This window comes from Bos indicus, chromosome 1, assembly GCF_029378745.1.
Source record: "Bos indicus isolate NIAB-ARS_2022 breed Sahiwal x Tharparkar chromosome 1, NIAB-ARS_B.indTharparkar_mat_pri_1.0, whole genome shotgun sequence".
In the NCBI taxonomy this organism is placed as follows: Eukaryota; Metazoa; Chordata; class Mammalia; order Artiodactyla; family Bovidae; genus Bos; species Bos indicus.
Window position 1 is genome coordinate 51,082,373 of NC_091760.1, and position 26,408 is coordinate 51,108,780.

Consider the following 26,408-nt stretch of genomic DNA (forward strand, 5'->3'; position numbering starts at 1 on the left):
CTGCAAAGACTATCTCTGCTCCACCACGCGTTTTTCTTCCACAACTATCTGCGTGCTTCCTTAATTACCTGGAAAAGGAAGGAGAATTCTGACAGAGTCAGCGGCCCACTGTCACCATCAGAACTCGACTTCTGCTTTAATTACTAATTTAACATTTAAGCAATACCAAATACCCAAGAAACAGAAATTCAAAAAAGCAAAATGGCTGTCTGAGGAGGCCTTACAAATAGCTGTGAAAAGAAGAGAAGCGAAAAGCAAAGGAGAAAAGGAAAGATATACCCATTCAATGCAGAGTTCCAAGGAACAGCAAGGAGAGATAAGAAAGCATTTCTCAGTGATCAATGCAAAGAAATAGAGGAAAACAATAGAATGGGAAAGACTAGAGATCTCTTCAAGAAAATCAGAGATACCAAGGGAACATTTCATGCAAAGATGGGCTCAATAAAGGACAGAAATGGTATGGACCTAACAGAAGCGGAAGATATTAAGAAGAGGTGGCAAGAATACACAGAAGAACTGTACAAAAAAGATCTTCACGACCCAGATAATCACGATGGTGTGGTCACTCACACTCACCTAGAGCCAGACCTCCTGGAATGTGAAGTCAAGTGGGCCTTAGGAAGCATCACTACAAACAAAGCTAGTGGAGGTGATGGAATTCCAGTTGAGCTCTTTCAAATCCTGAAAGATGATGCAGTGAAAGCGCTGCACTCAATATGCCAGCAAATTTGAAAACTCAGCAGTGGCCACAGGACGGAAAATATCAGTTTTCATTCCAATCCCAAAGAAAGGCAATGCCAAAGAATGCTCAAACTACCACACAGTTACACTCATCTCAAATACTAGTAAAGTAATGCTCAAAATTCTCCAAGCCAGGCTTCAGCAATACGTGAACCGTGAACTTCCAGATGTTCAAGCTGGTTTTAGAAAAGGCAGAGGAACCAGAGATCAAATTGCCAACATCTGCTGGATCACCGAAAAAGCAAGAGAGTTCCAGAAAAACATCTATTTCTGCTTCACTGACTACGGTAAAGCCTTTGACTGTGTGGATCACAATAAACTGTGGAAAATTCTGAAAGAGATGGGAATACCAGACCACCTGACATGCCTCTTGAGAAATCTGGATGCAGGTCAGGAAGCAACAGTTAGAACTGGACGTGAAACAACAGACTGGTTCCAAATAGGAAAAGGAGTACGTCAAGGCTGCATATTGTCACTCTGCTTATTTAACTTCTATGCAGAGTACATCATGAGAAATGCTGGGCTGGAAGAAGCACAAGCTGGAATCAAGATTGCCAGGAGAAATATCAATAACCTCAGATATGCAGATGACACCACCCTTATGGCAGAAAGTGAAGAAGAACTAAAGAGCCTCTTGATGAAAGTGAAAGAGGAGAGTGAAAAAGTTGGCTTAAAGCTCAACATTCAGAAAACAAAGATCACGGCATCTGGTCCCATCATTTCATGGCAAATAGATGGGGAAACAATGGAAACATTGGCTGATTTTATTTTTCTGGGCTCCAAAATCACTGCAGATGGTGATCGCAGCCATGAAATTAAAAGACGCTTACTCCTTGGAAGGAAAGTTATGACCAACATAGACAGCATATTAAAAAGCAGAGACATTACTTTGTCAACAAAGGTCCATCTAGTCAAGGCTATGGTTTTTCCAGGGGTCATGTATGGATGTGAGAGTTGGACTATAAAGAAAGCTGAGCGCCGAAGTATTGATGCTTTTGAACTGTGGTGTTGGAGAAGACTCTTGAGAATCCCTTGGACAGCAAGGAGATCCAACCAGTCCATTCTAAAGGAAATCAGTCCTGGGTGTTCATTGGAAGGACTGATGTTGAAGCTGAAACTCCAATACTTTGGCCACCTGAAGCAAAGAGCTGATTCATTTGAAAAGACCCTGATGCTGGGACAGATTGAGGGCAAGAGGAGAAGGTGATGACAGAGGATGAAATGGTTGGATAGCATCACTGACTCAGTGAACATGGTTTTGGGTGGACTCCGGGAGTTGGCGATGGACAGGGAGGCCTGGCATGCTGCGGCTCATGGGGTTGCACAGAGTTGGACACAACTGTGCAACTGAACTGAACTGAAATTCCTGGTATTTTTAAGTAATGGGATGCACTTGATTTGAATTGGGTGAATTGTTAAGATATTAAAAGAATATACTGAAAATCCTCAGACAGACATCCAAACCAAGGTGTGTGGTGTAGCAGTAATCCTGACCATCTGTACACCTCCAGACAAGCACCCTCTTCACTGTACTGTGAATGTAATCTGAAGCAAATCTTAAGAATAGTTCATACTACACTCTCAAAGTGATTTTATACTGTCCTCCTGAAAGACCACTTTATTTTGAAGCATTATAGTATCTGTAAGTTGGTTTAGTCATAAGGATTTAATGGAGGGTATATTAGTAGTGAAGAAAGAAATTTTTTTTATCTTTATTGATTATGTAGTCTAAATTTATCATAACTTATTCATTTTCCAGAGTTCTCCTAAGTAACAGTAAAATTCCCATGTAAGAGTAGAGAGTCTTAATACCCTTTAGATAATAATGCCTTTTTCTTTGCTGAAGCCTTTTTGTTGTCTCTATGAACAGTTCTGAAACTAGAATAGGGAAACTCTGTTTTAACTTTTATTGCTGGGAAAATTCAAATGCTAACTATGAGTATTTATGAACATTTTTAGTAGATGGTCACATTAAAGGTCAATCAATTATATTTTTCTCTTCCTCTTTGAAAGTCTAAAAAGAAAAGAAGTCTTATACAATGCTTCACAAGCCCACTCATGCTATATTCTTTGCCCATTATTTATCATATTCTTTTATTTACCCCTCAGTGATTTGAAAGAGCTCTGTATGTATTAGGATAGTGAATCTCTAATCTGTTTTAACAGTAGTGAAAAATTTTTTCTTACTTTATCTTTTAAATGTTTTAATAGCAGAAATTTTATTTTTAAAGAAGAGACTTTACTACTGCACTTCTGGTTTTAATCTTCTAATGAATAAATAAAATTAATTAGTATAATAAAAGGCCATACTAATCAAGGGTTTCTTAAAAGGATCATACCCTTTTTGCCACAGCCTTACATGAAATCCTTTTTAGTTACTCTCTCTCTTTCTGTCCACTGTGTTAGGTTAGAACAAGTAAATGGAAAGCTAGAAAAGATTAACTAGGAGAGTAGGAAGTGGAAAGTAGGATGTGGACACAGAATTAACTGTACAGAATTTATTGCACAGTATAAAGAAAATCATTTATATAGAGGCAACTGTAAGAACTACAAAGGATGGAATCATCCTTTCAAGTTACAAGTTAGCTGATTTGAATGATTCCATCCCTTTATATTGATTTTAGTTATTCTCAAATTTTTCTGGAGCTATTTCAAATCCTGAAAGATGATGGTGTTAAAGTGCTGCACTCAATATGTCAGCAAATTTGGGAAACTCTGCAGTGGTCACAGGACTGGAAAAGGACAGTTTTCATTCCAACCCCAAAGAAAGGCAGTGCCAAAGAATGTTCAATCTACCACAAAATTGTACTCATCTCACACACTAGCAAAGTAATGATCAAAAATCTCCAAGCTAGGCTTCAATAGTACGTGAACCGAGAACTTCCAGATTTTCAGGCTGAATTTAGAAAAGGCAGAGGAACCTAGAGATCAAATTGCCAACATCTGTTGGATCATAGAAAAAACAAGAGAATTCCAGAAAAACATCTCCTTCAGCTTTACTGACTATGCCAAAGCCTTTGACTGTGTGAATCACAACAAACTGGTAAATTCTTCAAGAGATGGGAATCCCAGACTATCTTACCTGCCTCCCGAAAAACCTGTATGCAGGTCAAGAAGCAACAGTTAGAACCGAACATGGAACAATGGACTGATTCCAAATTGCAAAAGGAGTACACCAAGGCTGTATATCATTACCCTGTATATCATTACCTACATTAACGTGTAGAGTATATCACGTGAAATGCCAGGCTGGATGAAACACAAGCTAGATCAAGATTGCAGGGAGAAATATCAATAAACTCAGATATGAAGATGGCCATCCTTATGGCAGAAAGCGAAAAGTAACTAAAGAGCCTCCTGATGAAGGTGAAAGAGGAGAGTGAAAAAGCTGGCTTAAAACTCAACAGTCAAAAAATGAGGATCATGGCATCCAGTCCCATCACTTCACGGCAAGTAGATGGGGAAACAATGGAAACAGTGAGAAACTTTATTTTCGGGGGTTCCAAAATCATTGCAGATGGTGACTACAGCCATGAAATTAAAAGATGCTTGCTCCTTGGAAGAAAAGCTATGACAAACCTAGAAAGCATATTAAAAAGCAGAGACATTACTTTGTTGACAAAGGTCTGTATAGTCAAAGCTATGGTTTTTCGAGTAGTAGTGTATAGATGTGAGAGCTGGACCATAAAGAAGGCTGAGCGCCGAAGAATTGATGCTTTTGAACTGCGGTGTGGGAGAAGACTCTGGAGTCCCTTGGATTGCAAGGAGATCAAACCAGTCAATCCTAAAGGAAATCAGTCCTGAATATTCATTGGAAGAACTGATGCTGAAGCTCCAATTCATTGGTGGCTCAGACGGTAAAGCGTCTGTCTACAATGAGGGAGACCTGGGTTCGATCCCCAGGTCGGGAAGAATCCCTGGAGAAGGAAATGGCAACCCACTCCAGTACTGTTGCCTAGAAAATCCCACGGATGGAGGAGTCTGGTGTCCATGGGGTCGCAAAGAGTCAGACACAACTGAGCAACTTCACCTGATAAAGAGTCAACTCATTATAAAGACCCTGATGCTGTAAAAGATTGAAGGTAGGAGGAGAAGAGGACAACAGAGGACAAAGTGGTTGGATGGCATCACCGACTCAATGGACACGAGCTTGAGCAAGCTCCAAGAGGTGGTGAAGGACAGGGAAGCCCAGCGTGCTGCAGTCCATGTGGTTACAAAGGGTCAGACACAGCTGAATGACTGAACAAAAACAACCCTTGTTTTCAGAACTTCAGAATATATGCTCTTTCCACCCTTCATCCCATTTCCACTCCTTTTAAAATATAAAAGCTGGGCACCTTGATTCCTGCCTGTATTATCATCAGTTCAGTTCACTCAGTCATGTCTGAGTCTTGTGACTCCATGGACTGCAGCACACCAGGCTATCCCTTTCTTTGGGATATTATCATCACACCAGCCTATTTGTCTAACTAACAATTTCTCTTAAGTTCTTTAATACTGGTTGTTGATGAGCTGCCTTTAAGAAACTGGAGTCTTGGTGTTCTAGAAATTTAAAGACCACATTTGGTTCTTTTATGTGTCTACATGTTCACCAATTTCTCCAAACCCTTGCTTCATAAAATGATAAAATGTTCTTCTTTATTTTTCTGACAAAATTTACAGAATTCTTTAGCACTTAGAATAGGAGACGAATAACTATCACAAAAAATAGAGAAATATGAATTTGCAATTTTAACAGAAAATCCTGAGAGAAAAGGCTCAAGAAGTAAAGTAGTTAAAAGCTCATCTCAGCATGCTCAGCAATTACCAGAAATAATCGAGGACTCATTGTATTTTAGTCACTCTTCATTTTATCCACACCTTTTAAAGAGAGATTCTGTAAAAGCCTTATTAATAAGATCCATTATTATGGAAATAGGAAAACATCTGGTAAGAAACTTCAAACCCTGCCAGGCTATTATTAAAAACAGGATAAGAGAAAATCTCTCCAATCACTAATAAGATGAGAGTTCTGAAATCTCAGCGATAATCAAAGTCAAATTTATAGTATTTCTAAGAAGATTTTTACTTAATGAATTTTCATATCTGAGCAAGGTAGATACAAGTATTATAAGGATGATAAAAGGACAACATTTCTCTAAATACATGAAAATTAATGAAGGACACTGATAAAACTTATCATAGAAAATATAATATTCTAAGTAAAATATCCTAATAAAATAAAATTAAAATAAAACATTCTATTTTCATTCTAACTATTCCCTTGGTTATTCTTTATTCATAGTCATTTGTAAACATAACAAAATCAAGATTTTAATAACCCATGCAGTATATTATTCAGAAGATATCCATTACAGAAATATTTATACACACACATACCCATGTGTCATGTGTAATGTCTAATTTAATATTTAAGTAATTACCAAATGCCTAATATGTTTAAATAATGGGATGGTCTTGATTTTAATTGGGTGAATTGCCAAGATATTAAAAGGGTATATTGAAAATGCTCAGACAGACACCCGAAGGAACTGTGTTGTCTGTTTTGGAGTACTGTACCACTGTTCCTTTTTAGATGACAAATGCTTACATGAGGAACATGGTATAAGAGTAACAATATGGTCATTTTATACCTAGACTGTTTATCCAGAGTTGCACTTCAAGAAATCTCAATATGTAGGAATTTAGGGAAGAATTTATAGTGAAAAAGAAAAGTGCTCCCGACTTGATCTACAGATTGAATGCAATCCCAATTAAAATCCCAGCAAGTAATATTTTAGATGTCGTCAAACTGATTCTGAAGTTGAGATAGAGACAAAAGACCCAGAATAGGCAATAGAGCAAAGGAGGACAAAGTTGGAAGACCAACACTACTTGACTTCAAGACCCACCAAAGAGCTACACTAATCAAGACTCTGTGATATTGGCAGAAGAACAGACAAATACATTAATGGCATAGAAATAGATCCTCCAAAATACAGTCAACTGATCTCTGACCTAAGAGCAAAGGTAACACAATGTAGTGCAGTTACTCTTCTCAACAAGTGGTGCTAAAGAACAGGACAGCCAGACGCAAAAAAATTCTAGACACAGACCTTATTCTTTCACAAAAATTAACTCAAAATGGGCCACAAACCTAAATGTAAAATGCAGCATTACACAACTCCTAGAAGATAATATGGTAGAAGTCCCATATTAAAAGATGAGATGACTTTGATGATCACACAAAGTTGCCATCCATGACATCATGAAAATGAAAAATTTCTATTCTGTGAAAGAAACTAATAAGTAAATAAAAAACACCACAGACTAGAAGAAAATTTTTGGAAAATATATGTCTGAGAAAGGACTGTTATCTAAAATATACAAAGAACTCTTAAAACTCAACAATAAGAAACTAACAATCAGATTTTTCAAATGAGCCAAAGACCTTATCAGATATCACACCAAAGATAATACAGATGGAAAAATCACTATATGAGAAGACACTACACATCATATGTCATCAGGGAAGTGTAAACTAGAACAACAACGAGGTATCACTATGACATCCAAACCACTGACAACGTCAAATGCTCATGAGGAGGTGGTAAAAACAAAAATCTTATTCTTGTTTGGAAGAGTTTGGTGGTTTCTTACAAAACTGAACATACTCTTAACGTACAATGCAGCAATCATGCTCCTTGATACTTACCCAAAGGAGCTAAAAACTTATGTTCACATAAAAAACTGCATATAGATGTTTATAATTGTTTTATTCATAATTGCCAAAACTTGTAAGCAACCAAGATGTCCTTCAGTAGGTGAATGGGTAATAAACAAACTGTGGTACAACCAAACAATGGTATATTATTAGTACAAAAAGAAATGAGCCACATTGAGCTAGGAAAGGACATAGTGGAAATTTAAATGCATACTACTAAGTGAAAGAGCTTCCCTGGTGGTGCAGAGGATAAAGCGTCTGCGTGCAATACGGGAGACCCAGCTTCAACCCCTGGGTTGGGAAGATCCCCTGGAGAAGGAAATGGCAGCCCACTCCAGTATTCTTGCCTGGAGTATCCTCATGGACAGAGGAGCCTGGTGGGCTACCGTCCATGGGGTTGCAAAGAGTGGAGCACGACTGAGCGACTTCATGTTCAAGTTCACGTTCAAGTGAAAGAAGCTAATCTGAGAAGGCTACATACGGTATTATTCCAACTACAATAACATTCTGGAAAAGGCAAAGCTATCAAGACAGTAAATAGAGCAATGGTTGCTGGAGGGGTTGGTGGGTAGATGAATAGGCAGAACACAGGATTTTTAGGGCAATGAAAATACTCTACATGATACTATATTTGACACTATACATTTCCACAAACTTACAGAACGGACAGCACCACAAGTGACCCTATTATAAACTAGGGACTTTAGACAGTAATGATAAGCCATGTAGGTTCATCAATTATGACTAATGTATGAGTCTGGTGGGGGGTGTTGATAATAGGGGGAGGCTACCCATGTGTGGAGAGGCAGAGGGAACATGAGAAATCTGTGTATACCCCCCCTCAATTTGTCTGTCAACCTAACACTGCTCTAAAAGTCTTCTAAAAAACAAAACCAATCAAAGAAAGAAAAGTCATCTCAAAAGAAAAATTCTGCATTTCTTCCTCTAGAAACAGTAACAAGAAATAAGCACCTTGCTAACTTACTAAGAATATAGATATTACATTTGTGTGTAAACTGAGTTTTACTATTTTACATTATTATTATTATTTACATTCCACTAATAGCTTCGGTAAATTTTTTAGATACAAAAATTATGAGCAATGAAGAGGAGGAAAATGGTTAGAAAGTTACATATGGAGGAATATTGACTGGATTAAGAGCTAACATGTCTTTGAGGTTTGACAGGGAGACAGTCAGTAAAACTGCCAATAGGGTCTACTTTAAAGAAGTGCAAACAGCCTCGCAAGTGGAATAACCCCAAGGGCCCTCTCCATTAAAATGTTAAACATTATTAACTACTTAGAGTTATACTGCTTCTCCCTGAAGTGCCTTTTATAAGAGGGACATAATCTCCTAGCCTGTGACCAGCCTCCATAAACCTGAAATTTCTTTGAAGTTTCATATTTTACTTTAAACATTTATATGAGTTTTGCATTCTGATCCAAATATACATGTGATATTAATTCAAAGCTATGGTTCCACTGTCTGTGTGCAACTTCCCCTTAAACCCTGTAGCAAAATGTAAGCCTTAAGAAGTATGTCACGTTGATTATAGTGGCTTCTTATGCCCTTTGGTTCATTCAGCTGCATAACCAATTTTGAGAAGTCAGGGAAGAGTGACATATAATTCAGAAATATTTCCATAAAAATGGCTAAGGAACAAGAACATCCTGGGAATTAAGGGAATTCTATCTAGCCACTGAAAAATGCCCTCATGTGAAAGCCCTACTGCTTGCTAACTGTAGTTGCTTTGAACAATAAGCAATTGCTATTTAGTTACTTAAGTTGTTCATCCTACTTGAGAGAATATGCACTTGATCATGTCTTAAAATTAACTTTATTGAATTAGGTATAGTTGATTTACAATGTTGTGTTAGTTTCTGCTATACAGCAAAGTGAATCGGTTATACATATATCCACTCTTTAGATTGTTTTCCCGTACAGGTAGGTCATTACAGAGTATTGAGCTACCTGTACCTAATCATTTGAATATACTTCTTTAGAAAATAAGGCTGTTGTAAACTTATCTAAATTATTTAGTCCTTAAAATAATATTTCAGCTGATATGTTGGCAACTTTGCATTTTCTGAGTTTTAAACCTACAAGGTAGTCGTACTATAGGAGAGCTTGGACCATAAAGAAGTCTTGAGCACCAAAGAATTGATGCTTTCAAACTGTGGTGCTGGAGAAAGAGATTTTGGAGAGCCCCTTGGACTGCAAGGAAATCAAACCAGTCAATCCTGAAGGAAATCAACCGTGAATATTCATTGGAAGGACTGATGCTGAAGCTCTAATACTTTGGCCACCTGATGCGAAGAACTGATTCATTGGAAAAGATCCTGATGCTGGGAAAGATTGAAGGCAGAAGGAGAAGGGGACGACAGAGGATGAGATGGTTGGATGGCATCACGGATTCAATGGACATGTGTTTGAGCAAACTCTTGGAGACAGTGAAAAACAGGGAAGTCTGGCGTGCTGCTGTCCATGATATTGCAAAGAGTCAGACATGACTTAGTAACTGTACACTAAGTACAGTCACTGTACTTAGTGACTGTTAGTACAACAAGGTAGTTGTACGGTAAGTTTAATGTGGCCCATGATATCTTAATTATGTATACATTAATACAGAAATACAGCCAACCTCTTGCCAAACCAATCCTATTGTAATGTCTATTTCTTTTTAAACAATGACACACGATAGTATCTAAAAGAAAAAATACTTCTATAGACATCTCAAAAATACTAATAGTTAATTCTCAGAAGTACAGCAATAATTGTAGGAGTCTTGAATAACACTATATAAAGAATAATGTTAATAATAACTGATACTTATGTACTCATGTACTATGTACCAGCACTGTTCTAATGGCTTCACATTAATTAACTCATTGAGTCTCAACCCTAAAGTTTTCACAGGCCAGGTCACTGAGGCATAGGGAGTTAAATAACCAATGATGGCACACAAATACTAAGGAGCAGAACTGGAACATGAACCCAGCGTGCTGCACACCAGGGACCACAGCTCTCTTAAGGACTGTATAGTTAACAGGGTCACCGCTGATAACTCAATGAAAAAATTAAAAAACAAAACTTTCCCAAAGGCCTGCACTGTGTGTTAGGCACTATGCAAGTCTCTGAGAATGAAAAGAGCAAAGCATGCCCTCCAGGGCTCACAGTCTACACCGCAGGAGGCCAACCCAAAACTAAGTCCAAGATCAAGTGCTTGCCTCTTCACACATTCAAACTACTTCTGAGGAACGCGTGACAGGGTCTTCAAGGTCCCTTATATCATATTACACTTGAACAAGGTAGTTTTTTCCTTTGATATTCACATACTAATGAAGAAAATGCTACTCATTTGCATGGAGAGCTTTAAGAAAATGAGTAAACAGAATGCAATTACACGGCAAACAACAACCTGCGACTGTGGACTGCTTACGGTCGTTCAGGACTTTGCCTGTGTTGCATGGGAGGAGATGAGAACCGCTAGCGTGCATCAGTGTCATTTTTTCTCGATGGGTCTGTCCCATGGGTTGGAGGATGCTTGCATCTCTGACCCCAGCCACTAAATGTCAGTGGTTCCCTTGACCTCTCGGTCACTGTGACAATGAAAGTGTCCCCACATATTTCTGAAGGTAGAACTCACCCATACTTGAAAACCATGGTCTACATTTCAAATGTCTGGTTATTTTTGAATTTCACTTTCATTGTAAATTTTGTCCTTACTGCTCCAGCATGGACTTGAGCCCTGTGGCTGGAATCTAAGTCACATTAAAAAGGTCATACCACCCTAAGAACACTGCAAAACCACTGTGATCTATACACATGAATTCTTTGCTCAGAATAGGAGTACTATGGATCCTTTCTTCACACATTAGGAAAAGGAAGAATTAAATGATATATTAAGTTTTCAATTAGCAATATGTATTTTAATTAGTGATGGGAACATTAGGAGGATGTATTAAAAAAGATAAAGGAATAATAATTCCTTTGACATCTGGTCACACCTGATTTTCCTCTTACATGGTCACTCACTAAAATTTTAAATATTGTTTTAAGATAATATAATGTTTAAGACCAAGGAAACTAATCTTGGTTCACATACTAGGTCAGTCTATCAATGTATTTGTACCAAATCTTCATTTGTTTGTAATTTATGTATTTTATAAATAGTATGTTCTGTCAAAGTAATTGCTAAGGAACTGTGGAGATTCTTTACACCTCTGGCAAAATAAAATAAAATTCTGACCTAGCAACAGATACCTTTTCTTAGCTTTGATCTGACTAAAGTCAGAGAGGATTTGATCTTACCAATCACACCCTGGACTTCCTCTAAGGGCTCACTCAGATCCAATTATCCTAGAAATTAGACAGCTTGAGAACTCAAGCAATGGTACAATTTCAAGCAGAACCTAAAACAGCTTCTAGTGAAACTCATAAAATAGCCTATATCTAGAAAGGCAACTAACACACTATATTATAGATTTATAGGTTCTTGCTTCTGCAAGATTAGCATTACGAAATAAACTTATAAAACAAACAATAAAGATACATTCTATATGTTCAGTTTGCTACTACTTATAAATTCCAGCTGCACATATCACCATGACAACAGGAATATACAAACAGCTAGGTTCTCTATGCTTTGATAGAAGCATTACTAATTTGAATAATGTAATATGCTTCAGACAGACAGGAACAATTTCATAATATAGTTGTAAAAGAAGGGAAAGGTGAAGAGTATTTGAAATGGCAGATAAAAGAGAATTAATTCCTTATGCTGGACAATGACTGACCGTCACTCATGGAGTTGAGAGAATGAAATGTTTTTAAAATGAATAAATTAAAGAATGAATGAGGCAACAGAATGATAACAGAGTGGAAGAAAATCAAGTAGAAGAGCTATTGTGTCAAAATGATCTGTGGTATTTGTTTATAACCTTAGCTGAAGACAGAACTGCATAAAATCTGTAATTTGGTATTTTGCACAGATATAGCCAAGTCTTAAGACTGGAATGAAAAAGATGCTTAAAATCAGGCCACTGCCCTCATAGATCATGTGAACATGCATGTGCATTTATTATTTCACTTAATATATGTCTAGGTACTAAGAAACACAAAGATAAATAAGATATTGGCACTGGCCTTAAGAACAGTCTAATGCAGAAGACAGTCCTCTGAATAAAACATAACAATTTAGTGTAACTCTTGAAACAAAAGTATCTATAAAGTGCTATGGAACATAATATCATAACACTGTTTTTCCCAATTATTCAGAAAGAACTGATGCTTGTAGTTACAGTAAAATTCAGGTTTTACTGAAAGTAAAGTGGCAGTGATTTATGAAATATTATAAAATTCACAATCTGTTTAATTGACAAGAGGCAGGCCAGTGCGCACATAAAGACATATAATTGAAACATGATTCCTCAATTTAAAAACAAATAATTATAAGTTCTTTAAGTTTCTTCAATCTAACTGCTTCTGGAAAGTAAAGAAATGACACTGACTGAAGTGACAGCTTTGCTGAGTAACACTACTGACTTCTGGGACAATAAACTCTGAGAGCAGCAACAGTCTTCTATTTTTTGGGGTAAACTCCTTGGAAGGAAAATTATGACCAACCTAGATAGCATATTCAAAAGCAGAGACATTACTTTGCCAACAAAGGCTAGTCAAGGCTATGGTTTTTCCATTGGTCATGTATGGATGTGAGAGTTGGACTGTGAAGAAAGCTGAGTGCCAAAGAATTGATGCTTTTGAACTGTGGTGTTGGAGAAGACTCCTGAGAGTCCCTTGGACTGCAAGAAGATCCAACCAGCCCCATCCTAAAGGAGATCAGTCCTGGGTGTTCATTGGAAGGACTGATGCTGAAGCTGAAACTCCAATACTTTGGCTACTTCATGCAAAGAGTTGACTCATTGGAAAAGACCCTGATGCTGGGAGGGATTGGGGGTAGGAGGAGAAGGGGATGACAGAGGATGAGATGGCTGGATGGTGTCAATGACTCTATGGACAAGAGTTTGGGTAAACTCTGAGCGTTGGTGATGGACAGGGAAGCCTGTCGTGCTGCAATTCATGGGGTCACAAAGAGTCAGACACAACTGAGCAACTGAATTGAATTGAATTGAATTGAAAGAGAAGATCATTGTCAAAAAATCTCAGCTCCCTCAACAGAAAGTTCACCAGCGTGCCAGAGAGAACACAACATGCATGGTTTGAGAGTGTGTGAAAGACCAGGGAAAACCACCAGAGTCACCTTTGACTGTTCTGTGCTCATTTCATGTTACCAGTGATTCCCTTTAATCGTCAGCGCCACTACTGAAACAAAGCTCCAGTGTCAACTTAATTCAGTGGAAATCAGGCTGAAACTGCAACCTTTCCCAAACTCATGTAGGGTAAATACCATTTTCTCCCAACCAGTAAGGTGTACAAAGTTCTTGAAAGAATTACTTTTATGGCCCTTTTCCCCGTCTTCTGACATGAATCACTGAAAGTAGAAAGCCCATTTAGTAAAGAAAATTGAAAATGCCTTTTTCCTAGCTAGAAAACATTACCATCTAGTTCACTGGAACTACTTCAGCTGTTGTACTTGTCTCAAATACTTTTCTGTCAGCCCCTATTATCCATGCATTCAATAAGCATTCTTTAAATGCTTTAAAGTGTCCCAGATCTGGGGATGGAAATGTTTTTCTTAAAGGGCCAGAGAGTAAATACTTAAGGCTTTACAAACCTTAATCAAGGAAATTACATAGGTATCTAAAAAATCATTTAAATATATAACCATTTAAAATGTAAAATCATCATTAGCTCACAGGAAAACAAATACAGGCCATAGATTAATGATTTTAGTGCTAGATCATAGTCAAATATTCAGACCAAGCTAAGACCATTAGGTTCCTAAATTAAAAGGAAAGGTCTTTTGCAATAAGACCTAGCTTCTTCTAATAAGAACCTGGAGGAATGATCTAATAATGCTGTCCAAAAAAATTATCTACTGGTTATTAAGTATTTCTATTATATCTATCTATAATAAATATTTTGATATGTATAGAAATGTTCTACATCTGTACAGTTTGACAGTGTAGCTGGTAGACACAAGAGGCTCTTAAGCATGCCAAATATGCTGAGTGTGACTGAAGGACAAAATTTTTAAATTTATTAAATCTTAATTAGAAACATTTAAATAGCCACATACAATGAGTATATTGGAAACCAACATAATAATTACTTATACATCTAATTAGGAGGGCCTAAATGAATTAGTTAGGTTTTTAGTGACCAGTTATGGCATAAGTAACTTTATAGGTTAATGCCAACAGATCACAATTCAAATTATTTTGAATTTCTGGTTATTCGTGATGTACATTATATTATGAAACTGAAAAGAACTGCAGAAGACAGGTACTTATGCACTATCAAGTACAACTTGTGTGACATGTTCCAAAGAGGACAAAAGAGGTGTACTGCATGATGGCGCACAACTAAAGTTTTAAGTACCAGGAAGACCTGGAATAAAGCACCAGTTCTGCTTAAAGTATCACTTGGATCTTTGGCAAGTCATTGACCTCCTTCTTCAATGGCCTCCTTTGTAAAACAGCACATTAACAGTAGCTTCTCTATGGGGTTGGTATCATGACCGAATGAGATCAAAGATTTAAGAACCTAGAACACTGTAAGCTCACTGAAATCATGTTACTACTTTATTTTACTTCATTAAAATAATATTATATGACAAATATTTTAGGATACAGTCCACAATCTGACTTGGTAGAAACCATTTCATCACATTGCATGTGAGAGCTACATATGAAGTGTTGGTCATCACTGCATTTTTATCCAACAGACATAACTGAATTCTGGCTCCACAACTTCCTAATGCAGCACATCAGAAGCCTACCCTGAGCCTCATTTCCTTATCTGAAAAATGAGAAGGGTATCTTCCTCTTCAAGGTGAGAGAATAAAAGATGTGAGAAGTTTTGTTCATATACATATTAATACTGGTAGAAAATACTGATTAGGAGTTCATCTTAAAATTTAAGTCTCAATTCCCTGTTTCAGTTAGAGCTTTTTGTTTCTTGTTCATCCTTTACGTAGGGTTACTGAGGAACTGAGGAATAATTACTTCCTTTCTTCCATCTCTTGGGCTAAAGGTATCACAAACTTCAAAACTGAATATAGTTGTCAGCATTAAAAGACAGAATCAAGAGCACTTTCTCTTAAATGATGACATTTTTACGAAAAACCAGTGAGGTGAAGAATAAAAATCATCTCATACCAAAGCAAACTTTGAGAGTAGCCATTCTGGTGGTGGTAATCTTATCTCCATATGCAGAAATTTGAGAGGACTGAAATATCTACATGACCATGTGTAAAACAGATAGTGGAAAGCTGCTATGTAACAGGGCACTCAGCCTAGTGCTCTATGATGACCTAGAGGGGTAAGATGGGGGGTGGGGTGGGAAGGAGGCTCAGGAGGGGGATGGATATATGTTTACTTAAATTTGATTCACACTGTTGTACAGCAGTGACCAACACAACATCATAAAATAATTATCCTCCAATCAAAAATAGAGTAAAAATAAATCCTAAGGACAAGTACTTGGTAAGCATGGGAACACTGGAACACAAAATGCAGGAGGGCCAAGAAATAAACTTTGACATAGCCCTAAAGAAGCAGTAACCCCCCAATCACCTCATCTGTTTCCTGTACCAGGTGTCTCCCTAACTCAGAGACCCAGATGCATATGGCAGACATGGTCTGGTGCCATCACACATTATCATCACTCTACCTACACAGATGGCAAACAAGTTGCATATTACCTGCCATATCCTAACAAATTAGAGCAGAGGTTCTACAAGGCCATTCAGGCCAAGTCTGAACCCAGCAGGGACGAGGACCATGACTGATTAGCCACACCTGCCCTGAGTCAGACGGAAGGGGGGCACCTTCAGACTGTGTGTGCCAACCCTTTCATACCACTCGTTACCATTTCTCTAATTTTAAGAGCAAATATCACTCAATCACTTCTGAGTGTAAGCTGAATTTCATGTATCCTTTTATACAGAGAATAGCCTGATAGCTCAGAGTCCAGTTCTCTGGATCATTACATTTCTCGTTTGTTAATTACTCAACTGGCATTCTGGTTCACTGACTAGTCCCTGTGGGCTTGGTTGCATAAACCGTGTAGTAGTATCCATTCCCAGTGAACTGACAAAGTTAATTTCCTTCGAGAGCAATATTGATAAGCAAACCCCAGACTATGGTAACTTCACAAAGGTAATATCATCACTTCTAATTTTAATAATTTCCTTTCTTCGATTTTCTTCATGGATATGCTACTGCCAGTTAAACATCAGATGATGTTTAATTCTATATGAAGGCTCTCACCATCTCTCATTTTGGAGTTTAAAACCAGGAAGAGCACTGGGAGTAGTTTAGTTCTTTCTCACCCAATGATTCCAACAGCCTTTCAACATTACTTATATCTTCACCTTTCTTTTGATTCTGGAATCTTTCTTTCTCAAACCCAAGCAAATTCAATCATACCCTACTTGTGACAGCATCATTTCTTTTTCATGTCCACACAACACATGGAAAAAACCTATATTTCCTAGTTTACCTTTCGAACATTTGCCAACCGATTCATCATCAAGGACTCTTCCCGGTCATCATCATCGTCCAAGTCCAGCATCGGCATTCCAAAAGGGTCGATGATGCTACAGCACCTTGATCCTTCATCCCTCGGATCAAAGGGGTCCACGATGATGGGCTCCGTTCCTTTTATTTCGCAGCGACAGAATGGGCAGCCCTGGCCGTCTGACTCCTGAACAAACACAAAAATTGTACTGATTGGTCTCTGTTCAAAAATAAAACAAAACAGAAAGAGGCCAACTATAGGAAAACTATACAACTATAAAAAAAAGATGTATAGAACAGTCTTATGGACTCTGTGGGAGAGGGAGAGGGTGGGAAGATTTGGGAGAATGGCATTGAAACATGTAAAATATCATGTATGAAACGAGATGCCAGTCCAGGTTCAATGCACGATACTGGATGCTTGGGGCTAGTGCACTGGGACAACCCAGAGGGATGGTATGGGGAGGGAGGAGAGAGGAGGGTTCAGGATGGGGAGCACATGTATACCTGTGATGGATTCATTTTGATATTTGGCAAAACTAATACAATTATATAAAGTTTAAAAACAAAATAAAATTTAAAAAAATAAAAAATAAAATAAAATAAAATAAAATACACGAAAAAAAAAAAGAAATAAAAAAAGAAGTTAGGAGGAAAAAACAGGGTTTTGAGATAGGCAGTAAGGTTGGGGGAAGGTCAATCTTGATGGTGGTGGAGTAGAACACAGAGCCAACAAAATAAATGCTCATTATTTCAAACTTTCAAAGAAAAATTTCTTTAACAAAACCTTTGATTTGCCAAAGAAAAAGAGCCTAGCTTTACTGAATGTTCATTTACAACTTTAATGTATCAAACTTTACAGAAAATTCAAAATTGACTCATATACCTCATTACCAAAAGGCAGTAGTCCTAATTAAACATTTGATAAAGAGGACATTTTGATAAAAATTTCTATCATAAAAAAAGTGGTAGTATCAGTTGGAACAGTACCTTTCAAAGTCAATTCTGAAAAAAGTTCCTGTGCACATAACTATGGCTAAATATTTCCATTTTGATTGCTGAGGTCTTTTGAAGTCCTGATTTATAAGCAATCAGTGGGAAAAATTAAGTTTATATTTAGAAGGCACAACTGTCTTAACAGCTGGTCACCCTGACACAGCCCATATGGAATGTAGTAATATGTGAGTTAACACATTTTGTCCCTCATCTTGCTTCCAAAGTAGATAATGCAAAAAGATCTGTGCAAATACTTTGGGGCCAGAAATTCATTTATTAGTTAATTACTGAAGTTTTAAAAAAAATCTCCCAATTTCATTTCTAAAAAACTAACTACATTAAGAATTCACAATTGGTAGGAAAATACGATGACTGTTTTCTAGCCCTGCAGATAAGCCTGACTTTTAGAGACAGATGGTATATGACATTCACCACCATCTTTTTGTTTCTGTATTATACTCTGACTTTAGTACTTTATTACTGTAAAAACAGTAAAAATACAAGATCATATTAAAGGCAGAAATGGCATGAATGAGCATCATTTCAGAGATGAGACTGTGAATAAAAGGGCTAACATCTTTAAAGAAACCATTCAGTACTTAAGACTGTCCCGTCTGCTTGGTTTGATGGGAACGTGGTGATCTACCTGCCCTCCAGTGATACTCTAATCAATGGTGGAGTAACACTTCCGCTCTCCTCTCACAGTACGAGTTAGTATACATTCTGTGTCAGATTCTGTGGTAGATTTATTCTGTGGTAGATTTCTGTGGTGGGTTTATTCTTTCCCAAGGCTTACTCTGATTAACAAACCGAACATCTCCTTTCCCAAACAAATTGTCAAAATAAGAAAAACAAATGTTTGTTGGATTGGTTAATTAAAAAAAAAAAACTACAATTCTTTAGTCATCTACTGCTTACATAATTTGGGAAAGAAACTTGGAATGGTAAAAGAGTTGAAGAGATATAGACAGGTTATTACAAAATTCTCTGATGGTTATTGCCACATGTGCTCAGGTCTGGTGGGCTTCAAGTCAATTCAATTATCTGCTCCATCATTTTACAGATAATAAAACTGTTACTTAATTCTCCCATCTTACACTGATATTTTCTAACACAGGAGCAAATATTTAAGGAAAACTCAACCTTTCTCCTATCTTTTGATAATAAGAACTGTAAGTACATATTCAATATAGGTTATCATCCAGGTATAATCCCCTAATTATAAAAGTCAAAAGGGGTCCATATTGTGTTCCTGCAGGGAATTTTCCTACAGATCTACATAAGAAAATTTCAAATAGATAGTTCTAATATAAAAGAGCAAGATGCAAAAGAACTGATGTTCTCTGCATCTTTAATGCATGAACGATGGAAACTGGTACTCTGGGCCCTAAGTAGAGCAATACAAATCTACAGTAATTAAAACAGTATGGAACTGGCATAAAGAAACACATATCACTGAACAGAACAGAGCCTAGAAATGAACCCATGGATATATATGGTCAATTAATTTACAACAAAGAAGCCAAGAATATACAGTGGGAAAAGGGCAGTCTCTTCAATACATGGTGTTAGGAAAATAAGAGAGTCACATGGCATAAATAAATTAATAAAGACTGGACTGTTACTTTATACCATATATAAAAATTAACTTAAAATGGATTAAAGAATTGAAAGTAAGAACTGAAACCATAAAACTTCTAGATAGAAGAAAATTTAAGTGGTAAGCTCCTTGACATAAAACTTGGCATGAATTTTTTAACCTGACACCGAAATTGAAAGCAGCAAAAGCAAAAACAAACACGTGGGATTACACCAAACTACAAAGGTTCTGCATGGCAAAGGAAACCATCCACAGAATGAAAAGATAACCTACTGAATGGAAAAAAATATTTGCAAGTGACATCCAAAATATAGAAAGAACTCATACAATTCAACAGGAAACAAAAGACAAAAACAAACTACTAACAATCTGATTAAAAAATGGACAGATCTGAACAGACATTTTTTCAAAGATATATACATAACAAACAGGTACATGAAAAGATATTCAGTGTTACTCATCATCAGGGAAATGCAAGTCAAAACCACAGTGACACGTCCCCTCACATCACTTAGGTGGCTATTAGCAAAAAGACTGGAAACAACAAGTGTCGGTGAGGATGTGGGCAGGGAAAACCCTTGTGTACTGCTGACAGGAATGTAAATTAATGCAGGCACTATGGAAAACAGTATGGAGGCTCCTCAAAAAACCAAAAATAGAACGACCATACAATCCATCCAAATCCCACTTCTGGATATTTACCTGAAGAAAATGAACACACTAATTAGAAAAGATAGATGCACATCCTGTGTTCACTGCAGCATTATTTACAGTGGCAAAGATACAGAAACAGCCTAAGTGTCCACCAATGGATAAAAACTGTGGCATGCACGTACATGGAATGTAATTTCACCACAGAATAGAACGAAATCTTGCCATTTGCCACAAGATGGGTGGACCTCAAGGGCATTATGCTACCCCATGGAGTACAGCCCACCAGGCTCTTCTGTCCATGGGATTTTCCAGGCAAGAATACTGGAGTGGGTTGCCATTTCCTTCTCCAGGGGATCTTCCCAACCCAGGGATCGAACCCAGCTCTTCCACATTGCAGGCAGATGCCTTAACCTCTGAGCTACCAGGGAAGCCCAAGAAATTAGCCAGAGAAAGACAAATACAATATGATCTCTGTTGTACATGAAATCTAAAAATCAATTAATTCAAAAGAAAAGTAAGTTCAGATACAGAGAACAGACTGGTGGTTGCCAGAGGCTGAGAGTGGGTGATGGGGGGAGTAGGTTGTGGGGGAAATGGGTATACAGCTTTTTTCTTTAAGTAAGCTAAATGCCACTAAGTAAATAATTAAAGTATAAAGGAGCTGATGTTCCCTGTGTCTTTAAGGCATGAAGGGTGGAAAGCAATACTCTGGGGCCTAGGTAGACACTTCATTCATTTAGACATTTTTTAAAAAGTATTAGAAATTTCCAAACATAAACAGAAGCACAGAGAAAAGTGTAATAAATCTGTATGTACCTATCTCCCAACTTCAACAATTATCAATTAATGCTCAATCCTGTTTAAGCTATATGTTCACTTGCTCCCTCCACCCTTGGATAATCTTGAAGTAAATCCTACACTTCACATAAAGTGAAGTCAAGCCGCTCAGTCGTGTCTGACTCTTTGTGACCCCATGGACTGTAGCCTACCAGGCTCCTCTGTTCATGGGATTTTCCAGGCAAGGGTACTGGAGTGGGGTGCCATTGCCTTCTCCAAGGGATAGTCCCAACCCAGGGATCAAACCTGGGTCTCCCACATTGCAGGCAGACGCTTTACCATGTGAGTCACCAGGGAAGCCCTGGTAACATGGCTTACACGTCACATAAATCATTTGTAAATGTTTTAGTATAAGCACCTAGAAAACAGGAAATCTTTTAAGACCTAACATACAGTTATCATGACTACAATTAATCTATCCAATCTAAATAATTAAAATCATATTACTTTTGAGCACAGTGGCTAGAATGAATAAGCAACTGCATTCTCCTACAAAGGATTCCTTAGAACCTCCAAGGTCAGTTTGCATGTTGTCTGGTTAAAGATAACTTCCAGTTTATGTGATCTATTTCCTGATAAAGGATAACTGAAAAGATTGTGTTTGGAAAGAGGAGAAAGTGATATGCAAAAAGAAAAAAAAAAAGAAAGTGATATGCAATAACAGTATCTTGATGGTACAAGAAAAAGACTGGGAACAGTTCATCTAAAACTGAACTTAGGTATTTGGCCATCTCTCCTATCTTCAAGTATAATGCTATACAATTACTTATGTAAGAGTAACTGCTTTATGGGTGTATGTCACAAAATATATTTTCTGTTAAGCTTTATCTTTGTTGAGAGTTTACATTAATTATTAGGATCAAAATCCAGCTGCAATGTACTTCAATTTTCATTTGCAAACACAGATCACACAACTTGCCTCTTCCAAAATGATTTCATCCACTACTTTCTCTACAAACTGACGACTGTCATATGAAAATTAGGTTTGACCATATTCTCAAATTTGGTACTCAAATTCTCAAATTTGGGTGCTATTTCAGTACTTCACCCTTGTTTCTGTCAGATGGTTGATTAAACACAAAGAGTGCCTTCAACAGACATAAAAATTATCAGAATTGCACCTTAATAATTAAAATAACGCTTCTGTCAACATACACTTAACATAAGATGGTAGAACATATGTTAATGAAGAAGAACCAAAAAATAACTCCTTCTATCAGCTCCAAAAAGTCACTTTCTGAGAAAGTTAAGAGGAAGTACTTGGACTCCATCCATTCTGATTTACTCAGTAGATTTCACTTCCTCAAATAAATCCTACCAAACCAAAAGAGACAGAAAGTTAACAGCCAGTTCTACATGCTCTGAAACTATGTAAGATGCTCATGATAAAATTCTAAGATTCATTTGGCAACAATAAATACTGTAAGTTTATATATCAGTCACCTTCCATATTCTTTGTTTAAATATTGTTCAGTTCTATATTATCTCTTACATACTTTCTTTTATTTTTTTAAAGATAAATATAACATATAGTACAATTTATTTTGCCCTCTGGATGATTAATTATTTGGAGGCATACTTTAAGGTCAATCACTTCATGCCTTCCTGCAAGTACAGTATAAAGTGAGGGTCCTAGAAAATACATAGTGCTTCATGAGTCCCACTCTGGAGTGCATTTTATATTTTTACTGGTTTTATGTGCGTGTGTGTTTCCCATCTCAGTAACTTCTAATGTATATCACCGTGCTATACTTCACACAGATTAGAAGCTACCATAAATCTTTTTTTACAACATGAAATGACTATAAACAAATAACTAACTAAGTAGATAAATACACATACACATACTGACAGTCCCTTGGGTCCAGGCTAAGCATTTTCAGAACACAATATATTCCACAAAAATTCAGCAAATTCTTGTTATAAAGAATGAGGGCTTCCCTGGTAGCTCAGTGGTAAAGAATCTGCCTACCAATGCAGGCGGAGAAGGCAATGGCACCCGACTCCAGTACTCCTGCTTGGAAAATCCCATGGATGGAGGAGCCTGTTAGGCTGCAGTCCATGGGGTCGCTAAGAGTCGGACACGACTGAGCGACTTCACTTTCACTTTTTACTTTCATGCATTGGAGAAGGAAATGGCAGCCCACTCCAGTGTTCTTGCCTGGAGAATCCCAGGGACGGGGGAGCCTGGTGGGCTGCCATCTATGGAGTGGCAGAGTCGGACACGACTGAAGCGACTTAGCATAGCACACCAATGCAGGAGACATGGGTTCAAGCCCTGGTCTGGGAAGATCCCACACACTGGAGCAGCTAAGCCCATCCACCACAACTACTGAGCCTGTGCTCTAGAGCCCATGCACTGCAACAACTGAAGTTCACACACCCTAGACCCCCATACTCAGCCACAAGAGAAGCCACGGCAATAAGAAGCCTGTGTAGCACAATACAGAGTAGCCCACACCCGCCACAACTACAGTAAAAGCCCATGTAGCAACAAAGATCTAACACAGCCAAAAATACGTAACTAAAATTATTTTAAAATAGAATGAACGAGGAAGCAAACTGGCTCTCCCTGCAGCCAAAGCCCGGGAGTCTGAAACAACTGGACAAACTGCCTCCGGGACTGCGGGAGACAGCCCGGTGGCCCCCATATATATGGGGACTTCCCACATATGCTGTGGCCTCCCACCCACACCTCCTGCCACAGACCCCGCACAGATTACATCTAATACCCTGGCTGTTTTCGAGGATGGCTACAAGAGACAATCACAGGTCTCCACAGAGCACTGGGTAGGATTCTCTAAGCTATACACGGTAATCAGGAACCCAGAGGCTTCAGTGCTGTCTTCCCTTCTCAATGGCATTTCTGGTGTCCACCTAAGGAGTCTTCTTAGCCAGCCCTGATACACTTGGAAATTAAACAGAGAATCCACTGCATACATTCTTGAAAATTTTCATCATATATGTTCAAAACTTACCATAAGCATAAAGATTTGAAGAGATCAAGCCCTGAGCCTTTGGAGTGGGAGCACTAACTCCAAGACCCTAGACTACTAGAGAACTAACCCTGCTGCTGCTGCTGCTAAGTTGCTTCAGTCGTGTCCGACTCTATGCGACCCCATAGACGGCAGCCCACTAGGCTCCTCTGTCCCTGGGATTCTCCAGGCAAGAACACTGGAGAGGGTTGCCATCTCCTTCTCCAATGCATGAAAGTAAAAAGTGAAAGTGAAGTCACTCAGTCATGCCCGACTCTTAGCGACCCCATGGACTGCAGCCTATCAGGCTCCTCTGTCCATGGGATTTTCCAGGCAAGAGTACTGGAGTGGGGTGCCATTGCCTTCTAGATGGTATCAAATAGTGAGAACTCACACAAAGGAAACCACTGGAATACAAGATCCAGCATCCCCCAACTACCAATGTAGCACCCTGTACAGGATGCCTCATCTAAACAACATCTAAACAACAAACAAAACAAAAATACAAACCCAGTCATCAGCAGCCAGGATTAGCACCTCACTCAGCCTTGCCCATCAGAGGAAAAACAAACAAAAACTCAGCACAAATCTCACCCTAGAAGAAGCTTACACAAACCACTGGACCAACCTTAGGAGTGCAGAAACCAAAAGGTAGAAAGAATTCAACCTTGAAGCCTGGGAAAAAGAGACTGCACACACAATAAGTTAAAAAAAAAAAAAATGAAAAGACAGAGAAATACTACAAAAGTGAAGGAACAAACTAGAAACACAGAAGTCCAAATAAATGAAAAGGAAACTACCCGAGAAAGAATTCAGAAAAATGATACTAAAGATGATCATAACCTTTGCGAACAAAATGGAGAAAATGCAAGAATCAAAGACCTAGAAGAATTAAAGAATAAACATTCAGAGACAACACAATTACAGATATTAAATATACTCTTATCCTCTTCCATCAGAGGTCAAACAGAATAAAAACCACAATCACAGAAAACTAGCCAATCTGATCACATGGACCACAACTTTGTCTAACTCAATGAAACTATGAGCCATGACACGTAGGGCCACCCAAGACGGATGGGTCATGGTGGAGAGTTCTGATTAAACATAAAAGCTTTTGCACAGCAAAGGAAACTATAAGCAAGGTGAAAAGACATGGGTGAAAATAATAGCAAATGAAACAAATGACAAAGGATAAATTTCCAAAATATACAAGCAGCTCATACAACTCAATAGTAGAAAAACAACCCAATCAAAAAGGGGGAAAAAGACCCAAACAGACATTTCTCCAAAGAAGACATACAGATGGCTAACAGACACATGAAAAGATGCTCAACATCGTTCATTATTAGAGAAATGCAAATCAAAACCACAATGAGATATCACCTCACACCAGTCAGAATGGCTATCATCAAAAAGTCTACAAACAATAAATGCTAGAGAGGGTGTGGAGAAAAGGGAACCCTCTTCCACTGTTAATGGGAATGTAAACTGATAAAGGCACTATGGAAGATGGTATGGAGATTCCTTAAAAAAAAACTAGGAATAAAACCACCATATAACCCAGCAATCCCACTCCTAGGTATATACCCTGAGGAATCCAGGGTTGAAAGAGACACATGTATCCCATTGCTCATTGCAACACTATTTACAATAGCTAGAACATGGAAATAACCTAGATGCCCATCAACGTATGAATAGATTGTGGTACATATACACAATGGAATATTACTCAGCCATAAAAATGAGTGCATTTGAGTCAGCTCTGATGAGGTGGATGAACCTAGAACTTATACAGACTGAAGTGAGTCAGAAAGACAAAGATAAATATCATATTCTAACGCACATATCAGAGAAGGCAATGGCACCCCACTCCAGTACTCTTGCCTGGAAAATCCCATGGACGGAGGAGCCTGGTAGGCTGCAGTCCATGAGGTCACCGAGAGTCGGACACGACTGACTGACTTCACTTTCACTTTTCACTTTCATGCATTGGAGAAGGAGATGGCAACCCACTCCAGTGTTCTTGCCTGGAGAATCCCAGGGACAGAGGAGCCTGGTAGGAGGCCGTCTGTGGGGTCGCACAGAGTCGGACATGACTCTGAACGACTTAGCAGCAGTAGCAGCAGCAACGCACATATAAGGAATAGAGAAAAATGGTACTGAAGAATTTATTTACAGGGCAGCAATGGAGAAAAAAACATAGAGAATAGACTTATGGACAATAGGGAGTGGGGAAGAGAGGGTGAGATGTATGGA

General features: G+C 38.1%; 1 protein-coding gene across 9 annotated transcripts in view; it reads right to left on the reverse strand.

Annotated features, from left to right (window-relative positions):
• CBLB (Cbl proto-oncogene B) overlaps positions 1-26,408 on the reverse strand; it is a 225,916-nt gene that overhangs the window by 59,283 nt on the left and 140,225 nt on the right. For all 9 annotated transcript variants that reach the window (XM_070787231.1, XM_019974609.2, XM_019974545.2 and 6 more), the window contains exon 10: positions 17,071-17,274. In XM_070787231.1, coding sequence (XP_070643332.1) covers positions 17,071-17,274 — 204 coding nt within the window. The remainder of the gene's footprint in view (positions 1-17,070; positions 17,275-26,408) is intronic.